Genomic DNA, 25417 nt, shown 5'->3' with positions numbered 1-25417 from the left:
GAACCACTTGGTGCCAAAGTCTAAAGTAGGAGGAACTCGACATCTTTTGGCGTGCTCCGCTCAGCTCAACCTGTGCGCTCTCTGGATGCTGGAGTTGCGCGCAGGAAACATGACTGCTGAGTGTGTGGATGTATTGTGACTTGAACTTGCCTTCTTTTGACTTATTTCCATGATGCCGAGCGGGAGTTGCTCGCATTCACTCCAAACTTCCGAACACTGTGCAGCAGCCAACTTCAGGAGCCTGGGAACCGTTGAAGGAGTAGCTGATGCAGAGGATACGGAGACGACAACCTGACTGACCGCGCCGAGGGGAAAGCAAGATTGAAAGCATTTTACATTGGACAAAAAGTGTTTGGCCCCTCAGTGAGCATCTTAAGGGGAAAATATCACCAAAGAAGACCCTTCTCTCTCTGCACCGTGGGTTTCACTGTATGTCAAGCCGCCTGAGCGTCTTCCAACATGTTTGAAACAGTGGTGCAAGTGCGCTCGCATCAATTCTTCAAATGTTCAGACAAAAAAAACATCAAGCAAGTGTCGCTGATGCGCCAAATTGGTGGAAAGGCTTGAGCAACTGGGCTCTACAATTTCTACACAAACTCATAATGATTTTTAACACAAAATGAAGCCTTTTTCCCCCAATTTGTGTTTACTAATGATGCAGCAAGTACGATTCGTCTTTTGAAATAAGACTTTTTCCCCCCCCCAAAACGAGAAAAGAAACATGTTGCATATCCTTGTGCTTCAGTCGGCCGTGTTACTTTTCGGAGGTAAGTAGCCTACTACTAATCATGCTTTTCTTATAAGGGAATGTAGATATTAGGCACACATAAGTTGTATTGACAGATTTGTATCCTACTCGCACCTGTCTTCTTCAACTAGGCGTTTGCCACTGTAGGGCTTCTTTACAGTTATGGTGATTATGAAGAAGGCATGCAGCCAGTGCTCAGTGGCATTAGACCTGTATCCAGATTCCAGAACAGCTCTGACCTGAAACAGCATCTCTGTATATGGGTTGGGTTGATATGTAGGCTATGTGAATCGGACTGGGTCCTCGTCTACACTATAGAATGTGCCTTTAGTTGAGCTATAGCTCAATCAAATCAAAAAGGGATTTGTCACATTGACATCTGACTAATAGGCTATGATGTATATTAGTCCAGGTCCTTATGTATTTTCGTTCAAAATTTTTGGAGAGTTTGTAAACTATACATTTTTGGAAAGCTTAGAGTGTGACGAAACCCAAAACCAATGTTGCCATTTTTTTCAAAGTCACTATGGTGGCCATCTTGGCCTTTCAAAATGGCGACCACCAAAATTAAACACCTGCACTGGAAATCCCTATATGACCCAGCAATGTAGTTTCCTATGAGCTTTTATGAATGGAATGTCATCTATAGGCCTAGTGGATGAAATTGAACTTGGTTGCTAAGAGTTGCATGTTGAGAAATTTTAGTAATTCGCATAATGAGCCAATTAATTGCCGAAAACTGGAAAATGGCTATAATTTTGCTTCCAGTTAACTTAGAAAGATGATCTAAGAGTCTAACTCCATGTTTGTTATGTGCAGGAATTCATCTATTACCATACTGCAGTCATGCAACCTTTCCTAATTAGCATAATTAGTATAAATTTGATAAAAAAAAAAGGTAACAATCAGGAAATCTTCTGTTTTGGGCAACTTAGAACGATTATCTTAGAGTCTAAGTCTATGTTTTGATGTCTAGAAATTAATGTCTTGCCATAACTAAATCATGCAACCTTTGTTCATTAGCATAATTAGCATAAATTATATAATTAGGCTGAAATGGACATCTATATTTTGGCTTTAGTCAATTCCATTTTGGATTTTAAAAACGACAAATGTTCAAAACACTTTAAGGAAAAAGGGAAGGAAAATCAATTGGATATAATATAAAGTAAATATATTTATAATTTGAATTCAAGCATCCATAACAAATGGATTGTAACAAAAATCTCTGTACGTCAAGGCATATTGAAATTCATCATTTGCAATTATAACTAACTTCTGTTAATTAAAAACCCATCTAATTCAAGATCTTCAGCATCCCTGCCATCTGAATCCCGGTTTTCAGATCTTGAGTCCTCATCGTTCTCACATTGTGTACTGCAAAGGCAAAGGTCAGTGCATTGTAAGTTTCTCTTCCTACAGGAGCATCTTTGTGTTGAACAATCTCATTTGCAGCGGCATCTCACCATTTCAATGATAGACTCAGGAGCTGGTAGTACATCAGTGGTAGTTGGTCTTAACTGGCCTTTATCATCCTTGAAGTAGCCATTTTTGAGAGGATTTAACAGTACTTGCTGCTCAACGCTTGCCTGTCCCCAAACATGAGCTTGCACATGTACCCTATCAATGTGCTTTTCCAAGGCACCCTCTGTAGGTGGTAGCCTTTAACTCTCTGCCATATACTTGCAGAACATATGCCAATGCAGCTCTGGAATGTTTCTTAATGTTTATCATTTATTATTTAGCACGCATAGTGCACAGACTTGAATGCTCTTACCTTTTATTCCATAAAAGTTAACCTTTCAAACCACCCAGGTGATGTGACGATGACGTGGAACACCACAGCCGCACCTGAAGGCATCACCTGGCCGAACCCTGTCTGTGATTGGATGTGACCGTCAGCCATTTTGTAGCGGCCCACCAGACAGGGAACCCCACTCCAAGCATTCAACATTGAGCCAAGTATATACCCGGACAGCAAGGATGGATAGTGAGAGCTCTCGCTTTCACTCGTAAAACCTGGGTTGTTGCACAACCCCTACGTTTTACTTCGCTTCAGCTTAAGCTCTCACTAATGCTACCTACAACCGTCCTTGCTTCAACGAAGCACCGCGGTGCGACCTTCGGACAAAAAAGGGCCGTCATGGCATAGCGCACGGGAAGAAGATAAGACGGTGTGAGCGAACGTCGTGCCTACCACGTCCAAGCTATAATACCTCACGAAGGTGTCGTGGGTTGACCATGATGCCGCAGCACACATGTCCTCTACTGATACACCGCGCAATAGCGCCCAAGGTGAAGCAACACCCCGCATAGAGTGAGCTTTAATGCCCTCCGGTGGAATCTTCCCAACGGCAGAGTAGGCCAGAGTAATGGCCTCAACTATCCAATGCGACATGCGCTCCTTGGACAGAGGCTTACCTAAAGCCTGAGCTCCATGGCATACCAAGAGCTGGTTAGAAGTGCGCAATGTGCGCGTCTTATTCACATAGGCTAGAAGCGCCCGTACGGGGCAAAGCGCCTGGAGTCTCCTCTCCTCCATTGGATCCGAGTAAGGAGGGTTAAACGCTACCAGATCTATGGTCATAGACCTGAACCCGGCCCTAATGTTCTTGGGCTGGTAAGCAGGGTTGGGGCGAAGCGTGACCCTGCGCTCATCATCAGAGAACACCATGCATGACTGTTGCACCGACAGGGCAATCAAGTCACCAACTCTTGCCGGAAGACAAAGCTAGCAGCAATGCCGTCTTCAGCGAAAGGTGTTTCAGACTGATTGTGTCAATCAGTTCGAAGGGAGGTCCCGAGAGACCCTCCAACACCGTAACCAAGTCCCATTTAGGGAAGACGCTCCTTGTATGGGGGCGAAGCACACAAGCGCGCGAAGGACCGCCACTTGTGAGTATACTGTGCACGAGTGGAGCTAGCTCTAGCGCTCTGTATGGTCTGTACCACGTTCATCGGTAGGCCCTGGGCTCACCGTTCCCCTTCAGGAACCAAGCTGCCAACTTCCACTTGTGTGGGGAAGGGTGCAGAATCTCCCCGCCCGCCTGCGACAGTAGGTCCACTCGACGTGGCAAAAGCCACGGAGCCTCCTGCGCCAGAGCAATCAGGTCCGTGAACCAGATCTGCGACGGCCAATGTGGGGCTACCAGAATGAGCTGCAGGCCCTGCTGCCTCACCCTGGCCAGCACCTGTGGGATCAGGGGGATTGGGGGGAACGCGTAGAGGGCCTTCCCCGGCCAGCATCGTGGCCCAACGGTGGGTCGTCCCCGAGGACAGAGAACCACTGGGGGCAATGGTGTGCGAGCCGCGATGCGAAGAGATCGACGCCGGCTCGACCGAACTTGGCCCAAATTTGTTCCACCACCTGTGGGTGGAGAACCCATTCAGAGTTGTGCAGGTTGCCCCGCGACAACAAGTCTGTGCCCAGGTTGAGGTGGCCCCGAATGTGGGCCGCCGACAGGGATAGCAGGTGAACACGAGCCCACTCGTGGATGTCCGTCGCTAGTTCGTTCAAGGCCTGTGACCGGACACCGCCCTGGCGATTGATATACGCCACCGTGGCAGTGTTGTCCAAGCGTATCAGTATATGGTGACCCAATATCAAAGAAAGATCATCATTCTAAGAGGACTAAAAGTGAAAGATCTAGCCATTTCCTAATTGTGACCTAATTTTTGCATACCTTATGCAAATCATGCAAATTAGGAAATGTTACATATCTGCACTATGGTAATAGATGCATTTCTGGACATGACAAACATGGATTTGGACTCTTAGATCGCCTTTCTAGGTTAACTTGAAGCAAAATTATAGCGATTTGGCGATTAATTAGCTCATTATGCTAATTACTCAAATTGCTCAAGATGCAACTTTTAGAAACCACTTTTAATTTCATCCACTAGGCCTATAGATGACATTTCAGTCATAAAAGATAATAGGAAATAACATTGCTGGGCCATATAGGGGTTTCCAGTGCAGGCGTTTAATTTCGGTTGTCGCCATTTTGAAAGGCCAAGATGGCGACCATAGAGACTTTGAAAATTAGGAAAGGTTGCATGACTGCACTATGGTAATAGATGAATTCCTGCACATAACAAACATGGAGTTAGACTCTTAGATCATCTTTCTAAGTTAACTGGAAGCAAAATTATAGCCATTTTCCAGTTTTCGGCAATTAATTGGCTCATTATGCGAATTACTAAAATTTCTCAACATGCAACTCTTAGCAACCAAGTTCAATTTCATCCACTAGGCCTATAGATGACATTCCATTCATAAAAGCTCATAGGAAACTACATTGCTGGGTCATATAGGGATTTCCAGTGCAGGTGTTTAATTTTGGTGGTCGCCATTTTGAAAGGCCAAGATGGCCACCATAGTGACTTTGAAAAAAATGGCAACATTGGTTTTGGGTTTCGTCACACTCTAAGCTTTCCAAAAATGTATAGTTTACAAACTCTCCAAAAATTTTGAACGAAGGTTGAAATCAGAACATTGGGAACCTGACTATATCCCAACACAGCTGAATGTTTTGTATGCTATAAGAAGTTACTGACACCTGCAATAGTGAGCATGATGAGGACAATCCTGCATCTGTTCTTTGCAGCAGCAGCAGCACCCCCCCCCCATATCCTAGCTATTGCAGAGGATCTATAAGTCAATTCCTGTCTCTGAGCATAACACATTAGCATCAATCTTTTGGGAGCCACAGGGAGGAAAGCAGAATTGAGTGGTGCTGACATGCAGCCAGGTGAGTGCAGAGATCTGAGAGCTGCTTGTGAATCCCTTCTCTTTGATGCCATCATAGGGGTTGATCCCATAGTTGTTCTCAGGGAGATTTGTCTTGCCTGACAATATTTTCACCAGATCTTATGGATCTTCAGCAGGTAACACTTCTTCCCGAGCAGAGCGAAACGCCATTAATCTTTTATGTCCAGAAGTTGTTTTGTTTTGTTTTTAAAATCAGATAAACGTTCCAGATTCAGATGGTCGATTTAATGTCAACTGCAATGAAAACACATTACATTGAAACAAAGTGATTCTTATTCAGTCCGTGGTATTTGCCTTTATTTGGCCTCAAGTGCAGACCCAGATTTTGCTCATCTCAGTAGCACAACAATATCAAATAACGGACAAGGTAAAGAAAAAAAAATTATTACATCAATTCTCATCATAGTGAAAGGTTTTGTCCAGGGGATGACTCTTATTAGAACATGCTCCTGTTATAGCCAACTTATAACAGAACAGGAGCATTGTCTAATAATAAGAGTCATTCTAACTAACCACTTATAAGTTAACTTATAACTAAGTGGGTTAGTCACTGGTTACCATGTGTGGTGGAAAAGATGTTCACACTATAGCCTTCTCAATAACTATGCACAGATATGATCCCAATTGACTTTGAGTGTTGTGTGTCATAGAGCTGCAGGACACAGTTTATCATCTAAATCATTATGCAGTGATGGAAATTAATATTGCACCCCAGGAAAAGAGGATCAATGCTGCATCGTGATAAAGCCATAATTAAGGAGGGTAATCTTTTTTTCTGGCGTTACTGTGGCCCTGCGCCCATACCCACTGAAGAGCAAAACATATCCACCTCCCAGACATTATTAGTCGGTGCCTGAAAATCCATTACAGCCAAGGAAATGCTCTCTTTCCTCCCTCCACTTCTGCTGATTTTCCCTTTTTATTTAAAAACATACTGTCTTCGCTTCTATTAATTGAAGCCGCAAGGTGCGTTCCAGCGAGATGTCTGGCCGGGATTCCAGGGGAGGAGGAGGAGTATCCCAACTTCCCTCCCTTCTCCTTATCCAAGAGCTTAACAAGCTCCAAAAGGGGATCAGGCACGGATAGCATTCAGTCTACATCTTTAAGCACTGAGCACACAGACCGTGCTGTGTCTTGTCTCCGCCATGTGTCTGTCCTCATGCGCCGAAATCCCTGTCGAGGGATTCGGCTGGTCCTGCAGGATTTTTTTCCGGAACATTGACATTCCATTCACCTCTGCAGAGATTCTCAGGCTCTTTCTCAGTTGCAATTTATTAAGTGTAATTGTCTTCAGAAAGATCCACTCCTGTGGTCCTCCTGGGCCCTGGTGCTGTGGCAGCGATCCAGTTCCTCCCCTCCTTGCCCCCCAGCAGCCTTAAGAGTTGGAACTCATGTCCTTGAGCAAGCAAGAGCCGAGCAGTGAGAAAGAGAGCTGGAATATGAACAGCCCAATGGACGCTTTGCAAGCTTTCTGGAAGGAGGAGATGTGACTAAGTTTGATGGATAATAGAGAAGACACTTGTATGACTGCATTTGTTCATTTGTTTATCATCTCACTAGTAGTGCATAACACATAGTCACCTCCAGCTAAGAGAGCAAGGGATATTGATAGGCTGATTATGTTTGGCTTCATGCATTCAAATTGGGTGTTTGGAGTTTGCTTGTTGGCAACCCCCTCGTCGTTTTTCATTGCATTCAACATTTTAAATTAAGTCCAAGAAATCTACTTGATGACTACTAATCCTAAATTCTATTTCAAACCATTGATATGCCATGACTTTACACTTGATCTCCTCATCAGGAGGTGATATGGTCATTAGATGATAGGTCATGACTTTACACTTAATCTCCTCATCAGGAGGTGATATGGTCAATAGATGATAGGCCATGACTTTACACTTGATCTCCTCGTCAGGAGGTGATATGGTCATTAGATAATAGGCCATGACTTTACACTTGATCTCCTCGTCAGGAGGTGATATGGTCATTAGATAATAGGCCATGACTTTACACTTGATCTCCTCGTCAGGAGGTGATATGGTCATTAGATGATAGGCCATGACTTTACACTTGATCTCCTCGTCAGGAGGTGATGGTTATTAGATGATAGGCCATGACTTTACACTTGATCTCCTCATCAGGAGGTGATATGGTCATTAGAGGATAGGTCATGACTTTACACTTGATCTCCTCGTCAGGAGGTGATATGGTCATTAGATGATAGGCCATGACTTTACACTTGATCTCCTCGTCAGGAGGTGATATGGTCATTAGATGATAGGTCATGACTTTACACTTGATCTCCTCATCAGGAGGTGATATGGTCATTAGATGATAGGCCATGACTTTACACTTGATCTCCTCGTCAGGAGGTGATATGGTCATTAGATGATAGGTCATGACTTTACACTTGATCTCCTCGTCAGGAGGTGATATGGTCATTAGATGATAGGCCATGACTTTACACTTGATCTCTTCGTCAGGAGGTGATATCGATTCGTCAATAGATGATAGGCCATGACTTTACACTTGATCTCTTCGTCAGGAGGTGATATGGTGATTAGAGGATAGGTCATGACTTTACGCTTGATCTCCTCGTCAGGAGGTGATATGGTCATTATAGGATAGGCCATGACTTTACACTTGATCTCCTCATCAGGAGGTGATATGGTCATTAGATGATAGGCCATGACTTTACACTTGATCTCCTCGTCAGGAGGTGATATGGTCATTAGATGATAGGCCATGACTTTACACTTGATCTCCTCGTCAGGAGGTGATATGGTCATTAGATGATAGGCCATGACTTTACACTTGATCTCCTCATCAGGAGGTGATATGGTCATTAGATGATAGGTCATGACTTTACACTTGATCTCCTCGTCAGGAAGTGATATGGTCATTAGAGGATAGGCCATAACTTTACACTTGATCTCCTCGTCAGGAGGTGATATGGTCATTAGAGTGATTGGATCTGCCTGTTCCACGTGTGCTCGCATTTGACCAAGAGCTGCAGCATCAGCTGCCTGTGGGGTTTATTCAGTTAGGCCGTGTGTCCATAGCTTCTTTTCCTAAGCTGCAGCGTCTTTTTTCAGTTGTTTTGAGTGATGAGAGAGCGTATGCGGGCGCATACGGACGTCTAGAGAAAGTGCGCTGTGCCCAGCGTTTATTTTCAGAGCGCTCTGACTGTTTTGTGCGCCGGCTTCCAGTGCTCCCAGCTGAAAATATTTTAACTTTTCAGAAAGACGCTGGTGTCGGGTGTTCCTTTTCAGGCAACTAATCATATGGAGAAACTATCACAACAGAGACAGAAAGGCTCAATCGTGAGAGCAGACTGGCTAGACACTTAATATTTCTTGTGAGTGTTGTGCTTTCTTTCACAGAACGTGTGTTGTTAGCTTGTTAGCTGTCAGCTATCAAGCTAGCTTCCTAACGTTATCTTCGATCCGCTTGATTGCATATTGTGCGCTGGGATCACTGCTCCCCAGCATACTTGCAGCGTTTAACTGTCAGAAAAAGAAGCTATATGGCGACACGGCCTTAGGGTGTTTATTTAAGGACCAGAGGAAATGAAAAGAACAGAAGAAAGCTCTGACCTGGTGGCATTTTCTTCCTCACAGCAGCTGTGCTTTGAGCGCACTGTGGTGCACTTCTGAGGTCTGTGACACAGGACACCGATACAAAGAGGCTGGTTTTTCCATTATATCAAATCCAATTTGGTGTGGTTTGGGTGTTTTCCATAGCATTGTATAGCTCCTCGCAGAAGGGGAGAGGGGGGAAATAATCGCAATAGCAGCATGGCAGGTTTGGAACCCCCCCAGTATCTAATTACAAACAATCACAGATGTTCTAAGCTATAAGTTTGTATGTCAATGAAAGTTGGCACCTTTTGTTTGTATAATGACCATTTTATGGGAAGGAGTAGGTGGACTCTCCTATTCAAATCCCTTGCACTGCTCTTTCATGCTCTCATTATACTCAGTGTGGGTAGGAGGCATACAAGAGTAGCTCTCCAATCTCTTGAGTCGAAAGAAGGTAGCTGCCCCCATAACGTTATATATCATCAGTATAATGTCCTTTAATGTTTCCTCAACGCACATCTGCCCAGTGTTAATTGGCTCTTTATAACGGCCTTGATCTCACATTCAATTTAATCAAATTTCATGATTAAGGAGGCTGATGGGATGGGATCTATGTAAAAGCTTTCAGGAGAGGAGGGGTTGTGTATGTGTGTGTGTGTGTGTGCGTGTGCGTGTGCGTGCGTGCATGTGTGTGTCTAGGTCTGTGTGTGTCTGTGTGTGTGTGTCTGTGTGTGTGTGTATGTGCGTGCGTGTGTGTGTGTGTCTGTGTGTGTAGGTCTGTGTGTGTGTGCGTGTGTGTGTGTGTGTGTGTGTGTGTGTGTGTGTGCGTGTGTGTGCGTGCGTGTGTGTGTCTGTGTGTAGGTCTGTGTGTATCTGTGTGTGTGTGTGTGTGTGTGTGTGTGTGTGTGTGTGTGTGTGTGTGTGTGTGTGTGTGTGTGTGTGCGCGTGAGGTGTGTGTGCGTGGATGCAGGGAGCGGGCGGTTCATTGTAATAATTGACAAATGTGCTGACGCAGTGTTTGTGCGCTCTCTCATCAGTGGATAGTTGTGTCAGACCAGAGGACCTCCTCCCCATGAATCTGTCTGGGAGTTCACAGCTACAGTCTGCTCCCGGTGCGCACCATCGACTAGTGCGCTGCTGCAGCACAGGGAACACACATAGGATGCTGTACACTGTAAAAAACAACAACAACAACGACAACAACTTAGACTCAAATCAACACACCTTTTATCATGAGCTCAATGTATAATCAGCATACCGGTACTCACTCGTCAAATTCAGGGATAAAAGAACATCTTACCAAGTATTCACTAAATTATAACCTGACACTGCCAGATGATTTGTTTTCACATAACCAACAGGGAACTTAAAAAAAGAAAAGAAATACCTGGCAGGTCATTGGATGATCACGTCTATCACGGGCTCTCTCTCGCTGGCGTCACACCTAAAGCCCGCCCGTAGCTGCCTCATAGGATGCTGATTGGTGCGAACCACTGGTGGTTTGGATTTAAACCAATAGATTGGAGCGTGGCAAGGGCATGGATTTGTCGTGTGATCGCGATCTCATGATCTCACGTGAATCCAGTTGCCTCGCAAGGTTAGCTAAATTGGTCTTGATTAAGCAAAATTGTCAGCTTATCAGTAGACTTCCTAGCATGAATGCAGAAACCCTAACGTAATTCTTCCAGATTGAATACAGATACAGGTTAGAGAGTGACGGTATGTGTATGTATCTTAGGTTAATCATATCTGTTTCTGATTTAAAAACAAAGCGAAAAATTGTGATAATGATGAAAATGACTGTCTAAACACCACTACTCAATAGATTCTCAGCAATTCAATCATATGGAGGAGCCATTCTGTGTTAGACATGTCAAATAGTATCGACATCATTACATTAGAACAACTACGGTAATAATTTTTCATCCAACTATGTTGTGCTATTTCATTCAACTTGCAATTTTAACTGTACGTTCACACTAAGGTGGAAAAAAGCTTCACTCGCGTGAGTTTGGCCGTGCAAAATTATTTGCCAAAGTTGAAAAATGTAAACTTGAGCGAATGGGCGATGAGGCGAATATCGCATCATTTTGCGAAAATAGCCCCAGTAAGACAGCAGTGAAAGTTGTGTGTTTAAGCTGAAGTGTGCCATAAACCTTTTTGCAGTGTAGACTTCAGCAACACTTTAACAGGCAAGAACACAGAGACAATTTATCCTGTGATCAACCTCATGCATGTTCTCGCTGGGCGATATGGGCGAAATCAGTAATCGTAAGGATTTTTCTCGATAGCAGTATATATCACGATATGGTTCATGTATGCAAAATCATGTTAAACAATCAAATGAATGTTCATCTCAGTGAACCGAATGGTAATGTTAGGGGCGATGTCAAACAAAACAGAAATATTCAAATAATATTCCCACCCGTACTTCATTTTCAGATTTTTTTTAAGTAAAACTTGCTTGTTAGACAGAGAAATGTGTGTTCAAGATTCAAGATTCAAGATTTTTATTGTCACTCCGTAGTACAAGTATCATGTGTGAAATTCTTGTGCTGTAGGCTCCGTCACAACATAGTGCAAATAACAGTATAACAGTGCAAAAACAGGGCATATAGATGCAGTAAAACAAGAGAACAACAAGCAATAACAGTACACTTTTCCTTTTCTTTTCTAGCGTAGACACCTTAAAAACATGATTAAACATTCTGTTTGCACAGGTGCAATAACATAGGCATAATTATCATATGTAATGGTAGCAGCTGCTACATGATTGTTTATTTGTGTGTGTTAAGGAGTCTCGTGGCCTGCGGGAAGAAACTGTCCCTCAGGCGATTTGTTCGTGCTTTTGGGACCCTGTATCTCCTCCCTGAGGGTAACAGGGAGAACAGGCTGTTGTGGGGGTGGTAATGTGTCCTTGATGATCTTCAGGGACCTCCTGGGGCACCGCTGATTGTACAGTTCCTGCAGTTCTGTAGCTCACATCCTGTTACGTACTGGGCCGCGCGCCTCACTCTTCTTAGCGCCCTGCGGTCCATGGTGGTACAGTTCCCGTACCAGGTGGTGAAGCAGCCAGTCACCAGGCTTTCAATGGTGCCTCTGTAGAAGTCCCTGAGGATTTTTGGCCTTAGCCCAAATTTCTTCAGGCATCTGAGTCCGTGTAGTCGCTGTTGGGCCTTTTTGACAACAGTGGCGGTGTGGCTGGCCCATGTCAGGTCCTGGTGGATGTTGACTCCCAGGTACTTGAAGCTGTCCACCTTTTCCACCACTGTGCCATTGATGGTGATTGGGGGGTGTGCGCCCCCCTTCCTCCTGTAGTCTACAATGATCTCCTTGGTCTTGGAGATGTTTAGAGAGAGGTGGTTGTCCTGGCACCATTGTTCCAGGGCCTCCACCTCCTTTCTGTAGGCCATCTCGTCGCTCCTGGAGATCAGCCCCACGACCGCTGTGTCGTCTGCAAACTTCACGATGGTGTTCGAGGTTTGAGTCGCCACGCAGTCGTGGGTGTAGAGGTCGTACCAGAAGGGGCTGGAGACGCATCCCTGGGGCGCTCCTATGCTGATGGTCAGTGGGGAGGAGGTGAGGTTGCCCACTCTCACCACCTGGCGGCCAGTGGTGTAATGTAACTAAGTATAAATACTTAAGTACTGTACTTAAGTATTTTTTCTGAGTATCTGTACTTTACTTGAGTATTTATATTTCTGTCAACTTTCACTTTTACTCCACTACATTTCTCAAATAAAATGGATACTTTTACTCCACTACATTTCCCCCAAGCATCTTAGTTACAAAGTAAAATCAGAAGAAATTGCGTAGCCTGCAAGCGATCAGGTTTGGCAAATCAGTGCTCCTAGTTTGCAAGTTATGTTAATCACGATCCACACGCCATTCCATTTGGTGGCTGTAATTTGGTGGCTGTTGTTTGCCAGCAGCTATAAAAGTCAAGAAGAAGAAATAGACTTCCACTTAAGCCCAGGGATGTCTTTTGCTTGATTTTTTTGCAGCATTTACTTGTACTTTTTACTTTCAATACTTAAGTACATTTAATATCAGAAAATTACTTATGATACTTAAGTACAGAAAATATCAAGTACTTTAAGACTTTTACTCAAGTAATATTCTAATGAGTGACTTTGATTTTTACCAAATTCAGTAAGTTACTTTTACTTAAGTATGGTTTTCTAGTACTTTATACACCACTGCTGACGGTGGTCTGTCAGAAAGTCCAGGATCCAGTCACACATTGCTGTGTTTAGTCCCAGATCCTTGAGCTTGCTTACCAGCCTGGAGGTAATGGTGTTGAATGCTGAGCTGTAGTCCACGAACAGCATTCTCACATAGGTGTCCTTCCCCTCCAGGTGCGAGAGGGCGGTGTGGAGCACGTGTGCTACTGCATCCGCTGTGCTCCTGTTGGGGCGGTATGCAAATTGGAGCGGGTCGTGGTCCGGGGGGAGTGTGGGGCGGATCTGTGATATAACCAGCTTTTCGTGTGTGTGTGTGTGTGTGTGTGTGTGTGTGTGTGTGTGATATTAAAATATCTTTGATTCCGCTGAAACACAATCAACGATAATATTGAATTATCGCCCAGCCCTATGTTCTCATATGCCCACACTGCACAAACACCGTAACAGTGTTGAGATATGATGCAATATTTTCTGCAAATTAAATAATAACCAAAAACTCTCACATTACTCCTTCCCAACCAAGTTACTAACCCACTCCATTACCTGATACTCATTTTTGTGCTCAAGTGTCTCTTTATTTGTATTTTTCACAACATTTGAATATTTCTCTTCCACCTGACAAATAAATAACCTGTAATATAAACATCCAATAAAGAAAAGAAAGGAGAAAGATACATTTGTAGTGATTACTGTAATGCAGAAACGATTGAACCATGTGGCAGTCAAACACGATGCGGACTAGGAAGGGGAGTATTATGTTTTCATTACTACGGAACATTAATAAAAATGTTATTAGCACGGGAGCCTTCTCTGGAAACAAAAACTGCTAAGCTAGCATATTTATGTAATATATCCTGCATTGAGGATTCTAAGCTAAACAGTGTGAATACACTCAATAAATATTCATTCATCACATATACAGACTCAAAAATAAAGCTTTGTTTTCTTTATTTCACTGTGGTAAAAAATAAGAAGTAAGCCCTGGCCAAAAAGACAACAAAAAGACAGTGACACAATAAACAACACAAAACAACAATCGCATATCAAAAACTCAACACAATAAACTCATGAAATGCATCATTTCGTGTTGCTTGTATAGCTTCTTCAATTGTTAATGTCTCTATTTTTCTGGCCAGCTGAAGTGTACATCGTGTAGCTTCTTTTTGTTTTTGGTTTGCTGCTTTCTTGGCCGGCGCGCACTTCTTCCCTGTCAGTCAGTCAGTCAAGTCAAGATGCATGTCCAACTCTTATACCAACTCGTGCATTTTGGATTTGAATAATGTCACACAGGTGTCTGGACAAAATGCTGTCAGTACATGTGAGTGAGTGGAGCACCTGGCTCTATCTGGAGCTGTCAGTGTCTCTATCAGAGGCATCACGGCTTAATGCGTTAGAGGCAACGATCTGACAGCTATTGTCAAGGCCCATTGGCTGCTTTTTGCTGTGCCTTGATTGATAGTTGAAATGTTGTTAAAACAGGAGCCCTGCGCCTCCTTTTCATTCAGAGTGGTGAACACATTGAACAGCAGGCTTAAAACCACCATTGAATTTCAGCTTTCAAATAGAATATTCCGATTCCTCGGGCAGTTTGGTGTGTTCGTGAATAATCACTATTGTCTCCCCTTGCCAGAAACAAGACAGAGGAGTTTGTCCTGCCCTCTCATCTGTGTTGTCAAAGGAAAGTACAGCTCGATAGAGAATGAAATGTTGGAAGATTGAAAAAGTGTCTACTGACACAGCACATTTTCCACTGTAAGAGGAAGAGTACCGCCTTAATATAAAACTAATTTGGATGGAGAACGAGTGACAACCACTATGAGTCAACATAGTCAGTCTCTTTTATTGTCAGTGGAGCAGGTCTGGGCTATACATCAGCTTGACATCACCCATTAAACATTCAGCCTTCTGCTGGCTCACCTGGACAGAGATTTGTCCTCTGTGTCAGATACTCTGATAGTGCTGTTCTATTCCACAACAATAGGGGATTATTAGATACTAGGCATCTCGCGCGCTTGATTCCTAGGCTCACCCGCTGTGCGGGCTCACTAGCTTGGCCGCTGTGTGGCCTCGCCCGCCCTGCAGCTCGCCAAGCTGGCCCTGCAGCTTGTGCAGATCGGCTGCTGCGTGGCCTCACCTGCCCTATTGGCGTGTGCGGTATGGTATGTGTGTGTTTGTTTGTTGCTCACAAAATGTTATTGCCCTTAATTTTACATGCGCGCGGGTGTGTGTGTGTGTGCCCACTTATGACTTCACTGATGACATCATCAGTCTTATGACATCACTGATGTGACATCATCAGTGATGTCACAATGCCTCCTTGTGTGTGTGTGTGTGTGTGTGTGTGTGTGTGTGTGTGTGTGTGTGTGTGTGTGTGTGTGTGTGTGTGTGTGTGTGTGTGTGTGTGTGTGTGTGTGCCCCCTTATGAGATCACTGATGACATCACTTCGGGTTGAGTGACATCACTTCCGCGACAACCAGGGCACAAAATTGAAACAAACATTGCCCACATTGCCAAATTTATATATAGATAGATAGATAGGCATATTTCCCCAGGAGTTGCCAGTGACTTGCAGTGACTTTATTAATATATCAATTCTGTTTTATTGGCCAGTCCAGAGTCAATGGAAACAGAAGAGAGATGATATTCAAATCAGGGCATTAGCAGTCACAATGTGGTTTCTTCAGTAAGTTTGAGCAGCCATGTAAAGCAGACAACTTCAAAAAGACGTGAGTAGCTGTTTTACAGAAAATATGCTATTGTACTACATCAGTATTCTAGTGAATGTTATGCACATTTTCACATTTGAAATAATTCTGGGAGGGCCAAATTCAACCAGGGAAAGTGAAAATGAGACACCTCACTGGAGCAGGATGTAATTTGTAAAACAAAATCAAAGTTATTCTAAAATCTGAACTTTAATGCGTAAATTTGAATTTTAATCATAAATATCCACACCTTAGCTGCTCAATCTACTCTTGATCCTCTTCATATGCTAACACATTTTGATGACATTACAGAATGTTTTATCGTTGTAAGACATACTGCAGCATTTTATAATAATGCACATTGCTGCACTAGCAGTGCTTCTATGTAATATGATAATCTGTACGCAATGCTTCAGTTGCTCACATTAATTAGCAAGCCAAGTCGCCTACTACTGTTTTCGCCATAGACGGGGTGAAGACAACTGATCAGCTAGAGCCAAAGAGTTGTGGCCACATTCAAATAAACTGATATTTAATGAGGGGTGGATGTCATTGCCACAAATGCAGTGTACAGAATCTGAACTTGTTTGCTGTGGTGGCGAATATGGGAATTGGAAGTGATGTGTTTTCTTCCACTACTTTGATTTTACTGCTGAAAAAACCGACAGAAATACCTCAATTGACAAATGTGTCCCTTCATTGCGACTCAGTTAAAAAGCAAATGGCCTGATTCAAGTACCCTGTGATCATTGAGTAGGTGGTACTTGGCCTAATTGGAATGCCAGTGTACTGTATAGTGTGTGTGCGTCCCCACTCAGTCCCGACACACAGTCACACACAGGCTCCTAATCAGTGTGAAAGTAATGGCCACCTCAGATCACAATCAGTGTACAACTTAGCCTCGCAGGAATGCTTCAAACCTAATGAACTCCGTCGGGGCGAAGCCGCTGAGTCAGCGCGACCGCATTCATACGTCCACAAAGAACGCAAAAAGGCACCCGAGCTCTCTCAAAGCAATGTACCGCGCTGCCATTTATTGGGTTTCTGTAGCCGTCGAGCTTCTCCTCCATCCGCATCATGTATTAGTGCTGACACAGCGTTGATGCGGCCACCTCGCCCCTGCTGTCCAACAGCCTCCAGTGTTGGTGGACAGCAGCATGGAGTTTCTCTCATGTTAGTCCAGTGGTTCCCAGCCCTTTTTGGTCTTCTCTACCTGTAGGAGGGAGGGAATACTATTCACCTTATATTCCAATGTGGGGGTCAGCAAATTACTTCCTATTGTGTTTACACTTCCTGTGACAGTACAGTACTTAGATTGTGTTCATTGTGTTATCGGCCATCTAGAATCATCTGCCACTCAATGTGAAATTGCAGCCAGTGAGTCAGACTAGGTCTGACCAAAGCCCTTTTCCCACATGCGCTTTGTACCGCAAAATGACCGGTACGTGGTCTAATGCCTGCATGTGAGAAAGGCGCCGTGCCGGTATAAGCGCGACCCCGTCGTCGCGGAGATTTCACCACTTTCCAGCCTGTCAGAAGAGCGGTATGCGCTTTAGCGGATACTAGTGAGAAACGGGTGCAGTCATTTTCCGCGACACTCTCATGGGCGAGGTGTACACACGTTGCTTAATGTTCCAGCGGGCATAATCTAATCATTCGCGCACATTAAAGCAAACTGTCGAAATGATCTTGTGATAATAAGAGCAGTAGCCTATGTCAGCTTCATGTGTGGGTGTGCTGTGCTGATTTCCCCCTCTCCTCTCTGCTCGCTCTCTGGCCACAGTCCGTCCTCCTCCTTCAGTGACAGCCCGACAGGGCAAATGCATGAAGCGAAAGTGGAAGTATTTTGCTTACGTTGCCGACAGCGAAGGCAAGCCCGGACACATCAAATGAAGCCAGTCTGTAAAAAGTGCTTCAACGCGATGCAGGTGAACGGATAAACAAGCAAACTTATTTCACCATTCAGAGTTTTGCCGACACGTCACTCCCCCACTCGCTCTGCAGTGCCGCCCCCCCCCCCCCCACATACAGGCAATTTCGCTGATAGATTCCCACATGCGCGAGCCGAAGTGTGAAGGGAAATGTCCGATATTGACTTACAGGTAATTTTCCGGTATGCATGTGGGAAAAGGGCTCAGGTAAAACAGACAGCGTTTTGAACAGGAAGTCGTAACACAACTGGGTCAAGTGGGCGGGGCTACAGGTGAATAGCATATAGGTGAACCTAGTGTCCTCTAGAGAGAGAGTGGTGTCAGCGGAGGACCAAAATGCGAGACTCATTAGCCAATGAACATCCAGGAATGGGTCTCGCGCTACTTTTGCATGCTAAAATAAAGCTGATAATGTACAATTTGATTCAAGGGATGAAAAACCCTTTCAAAGTACAACACAAACTGTTGCTGCAACTCGACAGTGCTGCTTTTTTTACTCAAGAGTTCCAGGACCTTACTTCCTGGAAAAAAACTGGTCCATTGGAGTGAATGGAGATGTCGGGACTCTTCTATCTACACGGCTCTGGGTGAACCCTCTTCTTTCTTTTTTACCATGCCAATAATACCCCATGACAGTGAGCCGATGATGTGCGTGCCGAGTGCGGGACTGTCCACTCACAGCACGGACACTGACAGTGGTGGCGATAGTGAGTCATCGGGCCTCTGGCAGCGTCCGACTCAGTGGTGCCACTCAGGCCAGGGGGAGGCAGTGCTGGCAGGGAGCACATCCCGGACCCGCCGTGGCTCTCTGTAAAGCGCTATCTGCTGCTGCACAGTCCTCTTGACCCCGGGGCCCCTCTATTTCACACCAATTGGACGGGGGCCTCCGCAGCCGGCCGACAAGGCGAGCAATGACCCCAGTGATGATAACGAAGGATTAGCCTCAAAAATGTAATTCAAATTGGGAATAGAACTGTTATGGAGGTGCCAGCGCTTCACTGAAGGCTGTCTTTTCCAGCTGCATCAGTTGTATGAATACTGTCTATGTTATATCGGAGGCGATTTGAATATTGACATGTGCAGTTTGTCTGCACAGAAATCACACGCTCCCTCCATCCTCCACCTCCCGTAATGGAGTAAAGTACAAAAGGACAGTATTAACATTTGATAGATTTAGATAGATAGATTCTGTTATTGGCCACAGTGATACATAAGTACTTCCCATTAGTGTAATTTTGCTACCTTGCCTCCATCTCGGCGTTTGGATTTATTCTTGTATTGAAACAATAGAAAGCTGCTGCCCTCTCACTTCTCTCTACACAACCTCCTCCACTCCTGGCAGAGATCCACAGACAGTGATGGACGCCTCATATGATTTGCTCAGAGGGTATGCTAACTGTTCCCTTGCCTCTATGTAAGGCTAAGAGGAAGCAAACAAAGCACTTGGCAAGTGGTTGTTTGCCCTGTGCTGGGGAACATTTGATTATTGTACTACTAACTGCTGTCTTGTTGTTTCATGCTGGCTTTTTTACGCATTCTTCTCAGAGAGCCTTGAAGGTTTCTGTGTGAAGGCCCTGTAATTAGATGTTCTGGGACAATGGCAGCCGCTGAAATCCAGAGTGAAGTCATCTATACGCCAGCCTTAATTGCACATGTCGTGTAGGATGACTTATTTCGTCCATGAGAGTGAAGATACCTCAAGCTTTCTGCCTGCCTGTTGATACTTTCCCAAATCGGTCCATACATGGCATTTCTCTGCATTCTTTTACAGTCTATCTGGGACTAAAAATAACGCATGTGTAGATTGCTTTTCATGCTTTTGACAGAGTTTACGTGAATCTGATCACATACTTCAAGAATGCGTGACCATCTCCACCATGTCCATGTCAGAGTACAGGAAAAGGCACTGAGAGATCAAATAAGTGATGAGAAAAGACAGTAGCAAAGTGACAGCTGAACATGGCTGTCTGTAGTGAACGCCGGGCAGGTGTAACAAGTGGGAATAATCTGCTCTTGTCAGAGTTTGTAAGCACAGTGTGCTTTACACCAAGATATATGCAGAACTCTGACCCGCATGTCAAGAAGGCAACTTTTGGCCGAGCGAGTAATTTGTCTGGAAAATAAAGTCTGCGTTGTGCTCTCGGAGACAGCAGAGGCCCCCAGTGAATGAAGATAGATGCGAGGTGAACAGGCACTCTCTGTTGTGATATTGCACGGTAAACATGGAAATACCTCCGAGACAAACGCGGAGAGAAAGTAAGAAGACGAGCACAGATCTCTTCACGCACACGAGCATACGAGGTACATAGGATACAAACTGGGAAAACATAAGTGTACAGAGGAATTCTATCAATTATTTGATAACAGATCTACAGTCGCACACAATTTCAGAGAGGGAAATTGAGCGGTGAACTTGTGATTTACTTTCGCTATATATCTCCACTAGTTGTAGAGAGGGCTTTCAGAAGAAATGGAAGGATGCTGTAAGGACTGGGCAGTGGTGATATGAGGAAGCCGGGTCGAGGTGGAGACTGTGAAATTAAATGCAGCGGTATTTATGAACTGGGCTTTACTCCTCTACATAGGGCTGGGCAATATGTTTGAAATTAATATCTGTGTGTGTGTGTGTGTGTGTGTGTGTGTGTGTGTGTGTGTGTGTGTGTGTGTGTGTGTGTGTGTGTGTGTGTGTGTGTGTGTGTGTGTGGTGTGTGTGTGTGTGTGTGTGTGTGTGTGTGTGTGTGTGTGTGTGTGTGTGTGTGTGTGTGTGTGTGTGTGTGTGTGTGTGTGTGTGTGTCCGCGTCTCTCGAGAACCATTCATCCCATCGTCTTTGAACTTGGCGGGTGTGTTGCTGGGGATGCGAGGGAGTGGACGCGAGGGAGTGCAGCAGTGTCGGATTTGGTGCAATTCGGACACAATTCAATCTGAACCAATCAGAACACAGGATCGAGATAGACTGTGTTCGACCAATCAGAGCCTGTCTCAGCTGCACTGGCGATGTCATCGGTTATGACAGCAACCAATCAGCCCGTTCTGAAGAGGCATTATTTGAACGGACACTAAACTATGATAATCACATAGATTCTTTTCGGTATCGATATATATATTACAATATGTCTTACGTACGCAAAATTGTGTTAAATCCAGTTGACCTGAATGGTAATGTTTGGTGTGATAATAGAGAAACGATAATATTGAATTCCCCTAACATTACCTCTACATAACTCTCTTCTGTCTCCTCTCTGCCTGTCCTGCCTGTTAAGAGACATCCCGAATAAAAGTGGCACAAATGAAAAAGAGAAATAGCATAGCCATTTTTTGAAAATTGCCAGAGAAGGGAGCTGTCATGTTGGAGTCTTTCATACAACCAGAAAATGTTCTTGGAGGTCCAGCTTAAGTCGTTGTATCTCCCTCCCACTTCTCAAATTTCATATTCATTGACAGTGTCAGTTGCCTCAGAGATGGTTTTAACAAGATATCAGTGTCCTTTCTCTTGCACATAATGTGCATAGGCTACAGATTTTTGGCAATGCTTCCGACTAAATCTTTATATTCTTATAGCTAACAATTTGCAGTAAATTATCTGCACTCGCTGTAAATGCTGCCCTCCACATTTATACACCTACATATAATTTATACACTCTTACAAATGGAAGCAGTACAAGCACAGTTGTCCTCAGCCACTGAGCAGCTGCACTGGAGCAATATAATATAATGTTGATAAGCAACAGGCGATAGATAACACGCGTTCCCACGTGAGTACTTCCTGCTTCCCTGACTAATGAGAGAGTGTGTGGAAGATGTGCAGTGACTCTGTGCTTGTATCCCAGAAGGCCAGAGGTCCTCATTATCAGCCGTGATACTGGTACACTTCCAGAGCTTCTGTTTCCCAGATTGGAGTTTTAGCTCAACAAACAAACGTCTTGGAGGCAGAGGAGCTCTGGAGGCAGAAATAATCTGATTGGTTCAGGTAGACTTCAATGGGCGGAGCCAATTAATATATATTTTTTTCTTTACAGAATGCAAGTTAGGTCAGAATAAAATAATAATAATAACATGGCATTCACTAAGATCAACAGGCTATAGCTAACTGCCTAATATCAATAACTACATGTATTGGCTAATATGGCTAGTTTGAACTTGGAAGGTCAGCTAGGCTAACTGGGCTTCAGGTATTCAGGTACTACTACTTCTTACACCTTGGCTTTTTCGATGGGCTTCAGGTTGACATTAGTCGATACTGGATTTTTAGGGCCACTACCGATATTAGGGAGTAAAAAAATTCCAATACCGATATATCAGCCAATATGTATTTATTTATTATTATTATTATTATTATTATTATTATTATTATTATTATTATTATTAATAATAATTTATTATTAATTTATTATTATTATTATTGGTATTATTATTATTATTTTATTTGTTTTATTTTTTTACCTTTATTTATTCAGGGTGGTTTCCTCAGAGCAATGCTCTCTTCTTCAGGAACACCCTGTTCACACTTACACACATTCATACCTGGAAGCTGACCAGTACAACCACAGTCTGATCTGCTGGCCACTGAGCAGCTCCACTGGAGCAGTTGGGGTTCAGGGCCTTGCTCAAGGACAACTCAGTAGTGGTAATGAGGGAGGGGCAAGCACTTTTTTTTCACTTTCCACACCCAGATTTATCCTGCCGGTGTTGGGGATTGAACGGACGACCTTCCGGTCACAAGCTAGCTTCTCTAACCATTAGGCCACCACTGCCCATACACTGCAGTACATATTATGTACAATGTACGTAATATGATATGAGATAATATGACATAATAAAGATATGTAATGGAGACAGGATATTTTACAGTTTAACAATCAACTTTATTGTCCAAAATTACTTCAGTGTTTAACTTAAAAAAAAAAAAAAAACACATATATGCAACATAATACTCCAATACCATATACGCCAATACCGATCTGTGATAGGCCAATAACAGCCAATAATATCGGTTGAGTGATAGATCGGTCGGGCCCTAGTTTACCACTGAGATTATTTCAGCCTCTGACATGTTTGTAGCATAAAACTCTAATCTTGTGTTTTGCTCGTCTACTTTTGCTGCACATTGGAAAGCCCATGTCTGAATAGATGGCTCAACAGGCAGCATAGAATAAATGTCTACTAGTGCTATTCCTCCAGACTAGTTCCTTTATCCATCCATCTTGGCAGCTGGACAGCAAAGGCGCTGAAAACAAAATGTGCCCTCCATTGCTAGTTGCGCAAATATTTATTTTTCCGCGAACAGATTTGGTCAGTGGTGTGACAGCACACTGCTTCTCCTTCTGATCTAGTCTGGAATAGAAACATCAGTCTCCCCTTGTTGTTGCTTTAATAGCTTTCTTTCCCCTGGACCAAAATGGAGCTCCTCGTTCATGGAGTTAGCTCCCACTCTTGACAGGTTGTAGGTTAAACCGCAGATTTAAAGCCAGCCCATCTGGAGCCACAACAAAAGCTCTTTTCAAAAGGGAAACGGGTGCACTGTGGGTGAATGGACGCTTCCTCTGAGCGTGAACATCATATTCTATTGTGGGTTCAATATAACCCTCCCCCCCCCCCGCAATAGCTGTCATAATAAAGATTATAGTGAAAATAAAGAGTGCACCGTCCATTACAGTCCCATTGAATCGTGCTGTACTAGTGTGGGCTGTATTTCCTGGCATGGACTGCAAATTACAGTGACCACAATTCTGAGTAATCAATGTCATTTATCTGACACCTTTCTAAAGACTGATCTTCAACAGTGACTACAATGCTTCAACATTTCATTACATTTTAGGCATTAGTTGACACGCCTTCAACAGCGACTTCTCGTGAGTGCAGCAGTAGAAGACGAGAGAGCAACAGAAACCTGACAATATATGCAACAAGAATGACTGAGTCCCTAGAATAAAAGTGCCAGATAAAAGCTGAAGAGAAATGGATAGAAAGGTTTCTTTCATGTGCCAAGGCCATCTCAATAACATGATATGATCCCGACTGAGCTTTTAGGGGAGGTTCCAAAACAGCTTCTGAGATGGCGTTATCTTCCTCCACGATGAAGACAGAGGCAGATTATCAATGAAAATCATTCGTTTAATAGTGACTGGCAGTGACCTTCCCTACGTATACGAACTAATGGGACCAAAACCCATGCGAGAAAAAACACGCCTAACGACCACCACAGTTCAATTCCCCAATAAAGCCATTCATCCTAGGCATTTGTACCCTCGTAGTATTGTACGGTGCTATTGTAGGACCATCTAACCAAGGTCATTCCTCAACAGGCTTCGTAATTATCCTCCATTATTAGCAATGAACCTAAAGTGCTGCGCATTAGAATGTGATGTCGGAAAGGAAGCGTCAATAGTTTGAAAAGCACTGTGCAGCCAAGGCTCACTGCAGTGTGGCTGCCTTTATAGGAGTTCAGCCTTGTCAGGAGAGCTCAGAGTAGAATTTATCATCCTATGTGTGGGTGACCTTGGGGGGGAGGTTTACCAATAGATTTTTGGAGAGAGAGCCGGGTTGGCTAAAGGAGCAGGGAATAATACAGAGAGAGAGACACTGTGCGACACAACCTTTTCATTTACTGCCTCTGCTTTTCAGACCTCGCTGTGAACAAAAGGGATTTGGGGGGGGAGAATCTCCCCCTGCACCAAATACAGACCGCAGAAACCGATTTAAATAAGTTACCATTTTTACTCTCGTATCATCCCTTCCCCTGGTTCCTCAGCTACCTTCCCAAAGCCTCTGGTTCTGGCACGAACACACCCGAGATAAGAACAAATTATCACGAGACCGAGTTGATAGTCGAACTTCATGCCTGAAGTTAAGTTGGCGCGTAAAGAATCTTTTCGACGCGTTTTTGAACTGTGAGGGAGCAGAACACGCTGCCTCTCTCTCTCATCCCTCACACAGTCATCAGTCATCGGAGAGGGCGAGTATTTCAGGCTTCAGCTGCTAAATCACACGCAGGGGCTCACCATCCATAAGCAGTGTTTGGCTTTCTGACAGCATGGCATCCTGCAGGCACTGAGAGGTGTTCTTTGCCTGTGTTGAATATGATGCTCTTATCTTGCTTCTCTTACTTTGTCTTATTTGTGATGTGTGTGATAGGTTCAGGTTGAAGAGGATAGATAGGCCATAATCATGGTAAGTCATGGTAAGAAAGGAAATGGCAGAATGCTCTGTGGTTAATTGAGAAATGAATTCATATTGGATTCTGTGCGTTGCACTGTAAAGTGTAAAACATCTATGCCAAGGAACGCGGTGCAGAGTTGTTGTTTTGTATACCGTCCTTTAAAATGATGATTTGTCCAACACCCCATCCCTTGATTATACAGTACAGTATATACAGTATTTCTATTCATCATCATATTTTTTCATTCATATTTGTAAGATACTCATGCCTTCTGGTTCTGCCCTTCACTGTCGGGATTCTGGGCCAAAATATTTGACTGGTACTCTAAGACCTACAAAA

General features: G+C 43.9%; 1 protein-coding gene across 1 annotated transcript in view; it reads left to right on the top strand.

The window, feature by feature from the left end:
- Positions 1–721: 721 nt before the first annotated feature.
- The window catches only part of LOC310783206 (transmembrane protein 132C), a gene marked incomplete at both ends in the record, with an annotated part of 167185 nt that continues 142489 nt past the window's right edge, over positions 722–25417 (top strand). Inside the window, one exon of the mRNA XM_083644007.1 lies at positions 722–767. Coding sequence (XP_083500133.1) covers positions 722–767 — 46 coding nt within the window. The remainder of the gene's footprint in view (positions 768–25417) is intronic.

The sequence above is a fragment of the Poromitra crassiceps genome (assembly GCF_964638095.1).
Source record: "Poromitra crassiceps genome assembly, chromosome: 10".
NCBI classification, from domain to species: Eukaryota; Metazoa; Chordata; class Actinopteri; order Beryciformes; family Melamphaidae; genus Poromitra; species Poromitra crassiceps.
Note: the sequence above shows the minus strand (reverse complement) of the source record. Positions and strands in the feature narration are given on the sequence as shown.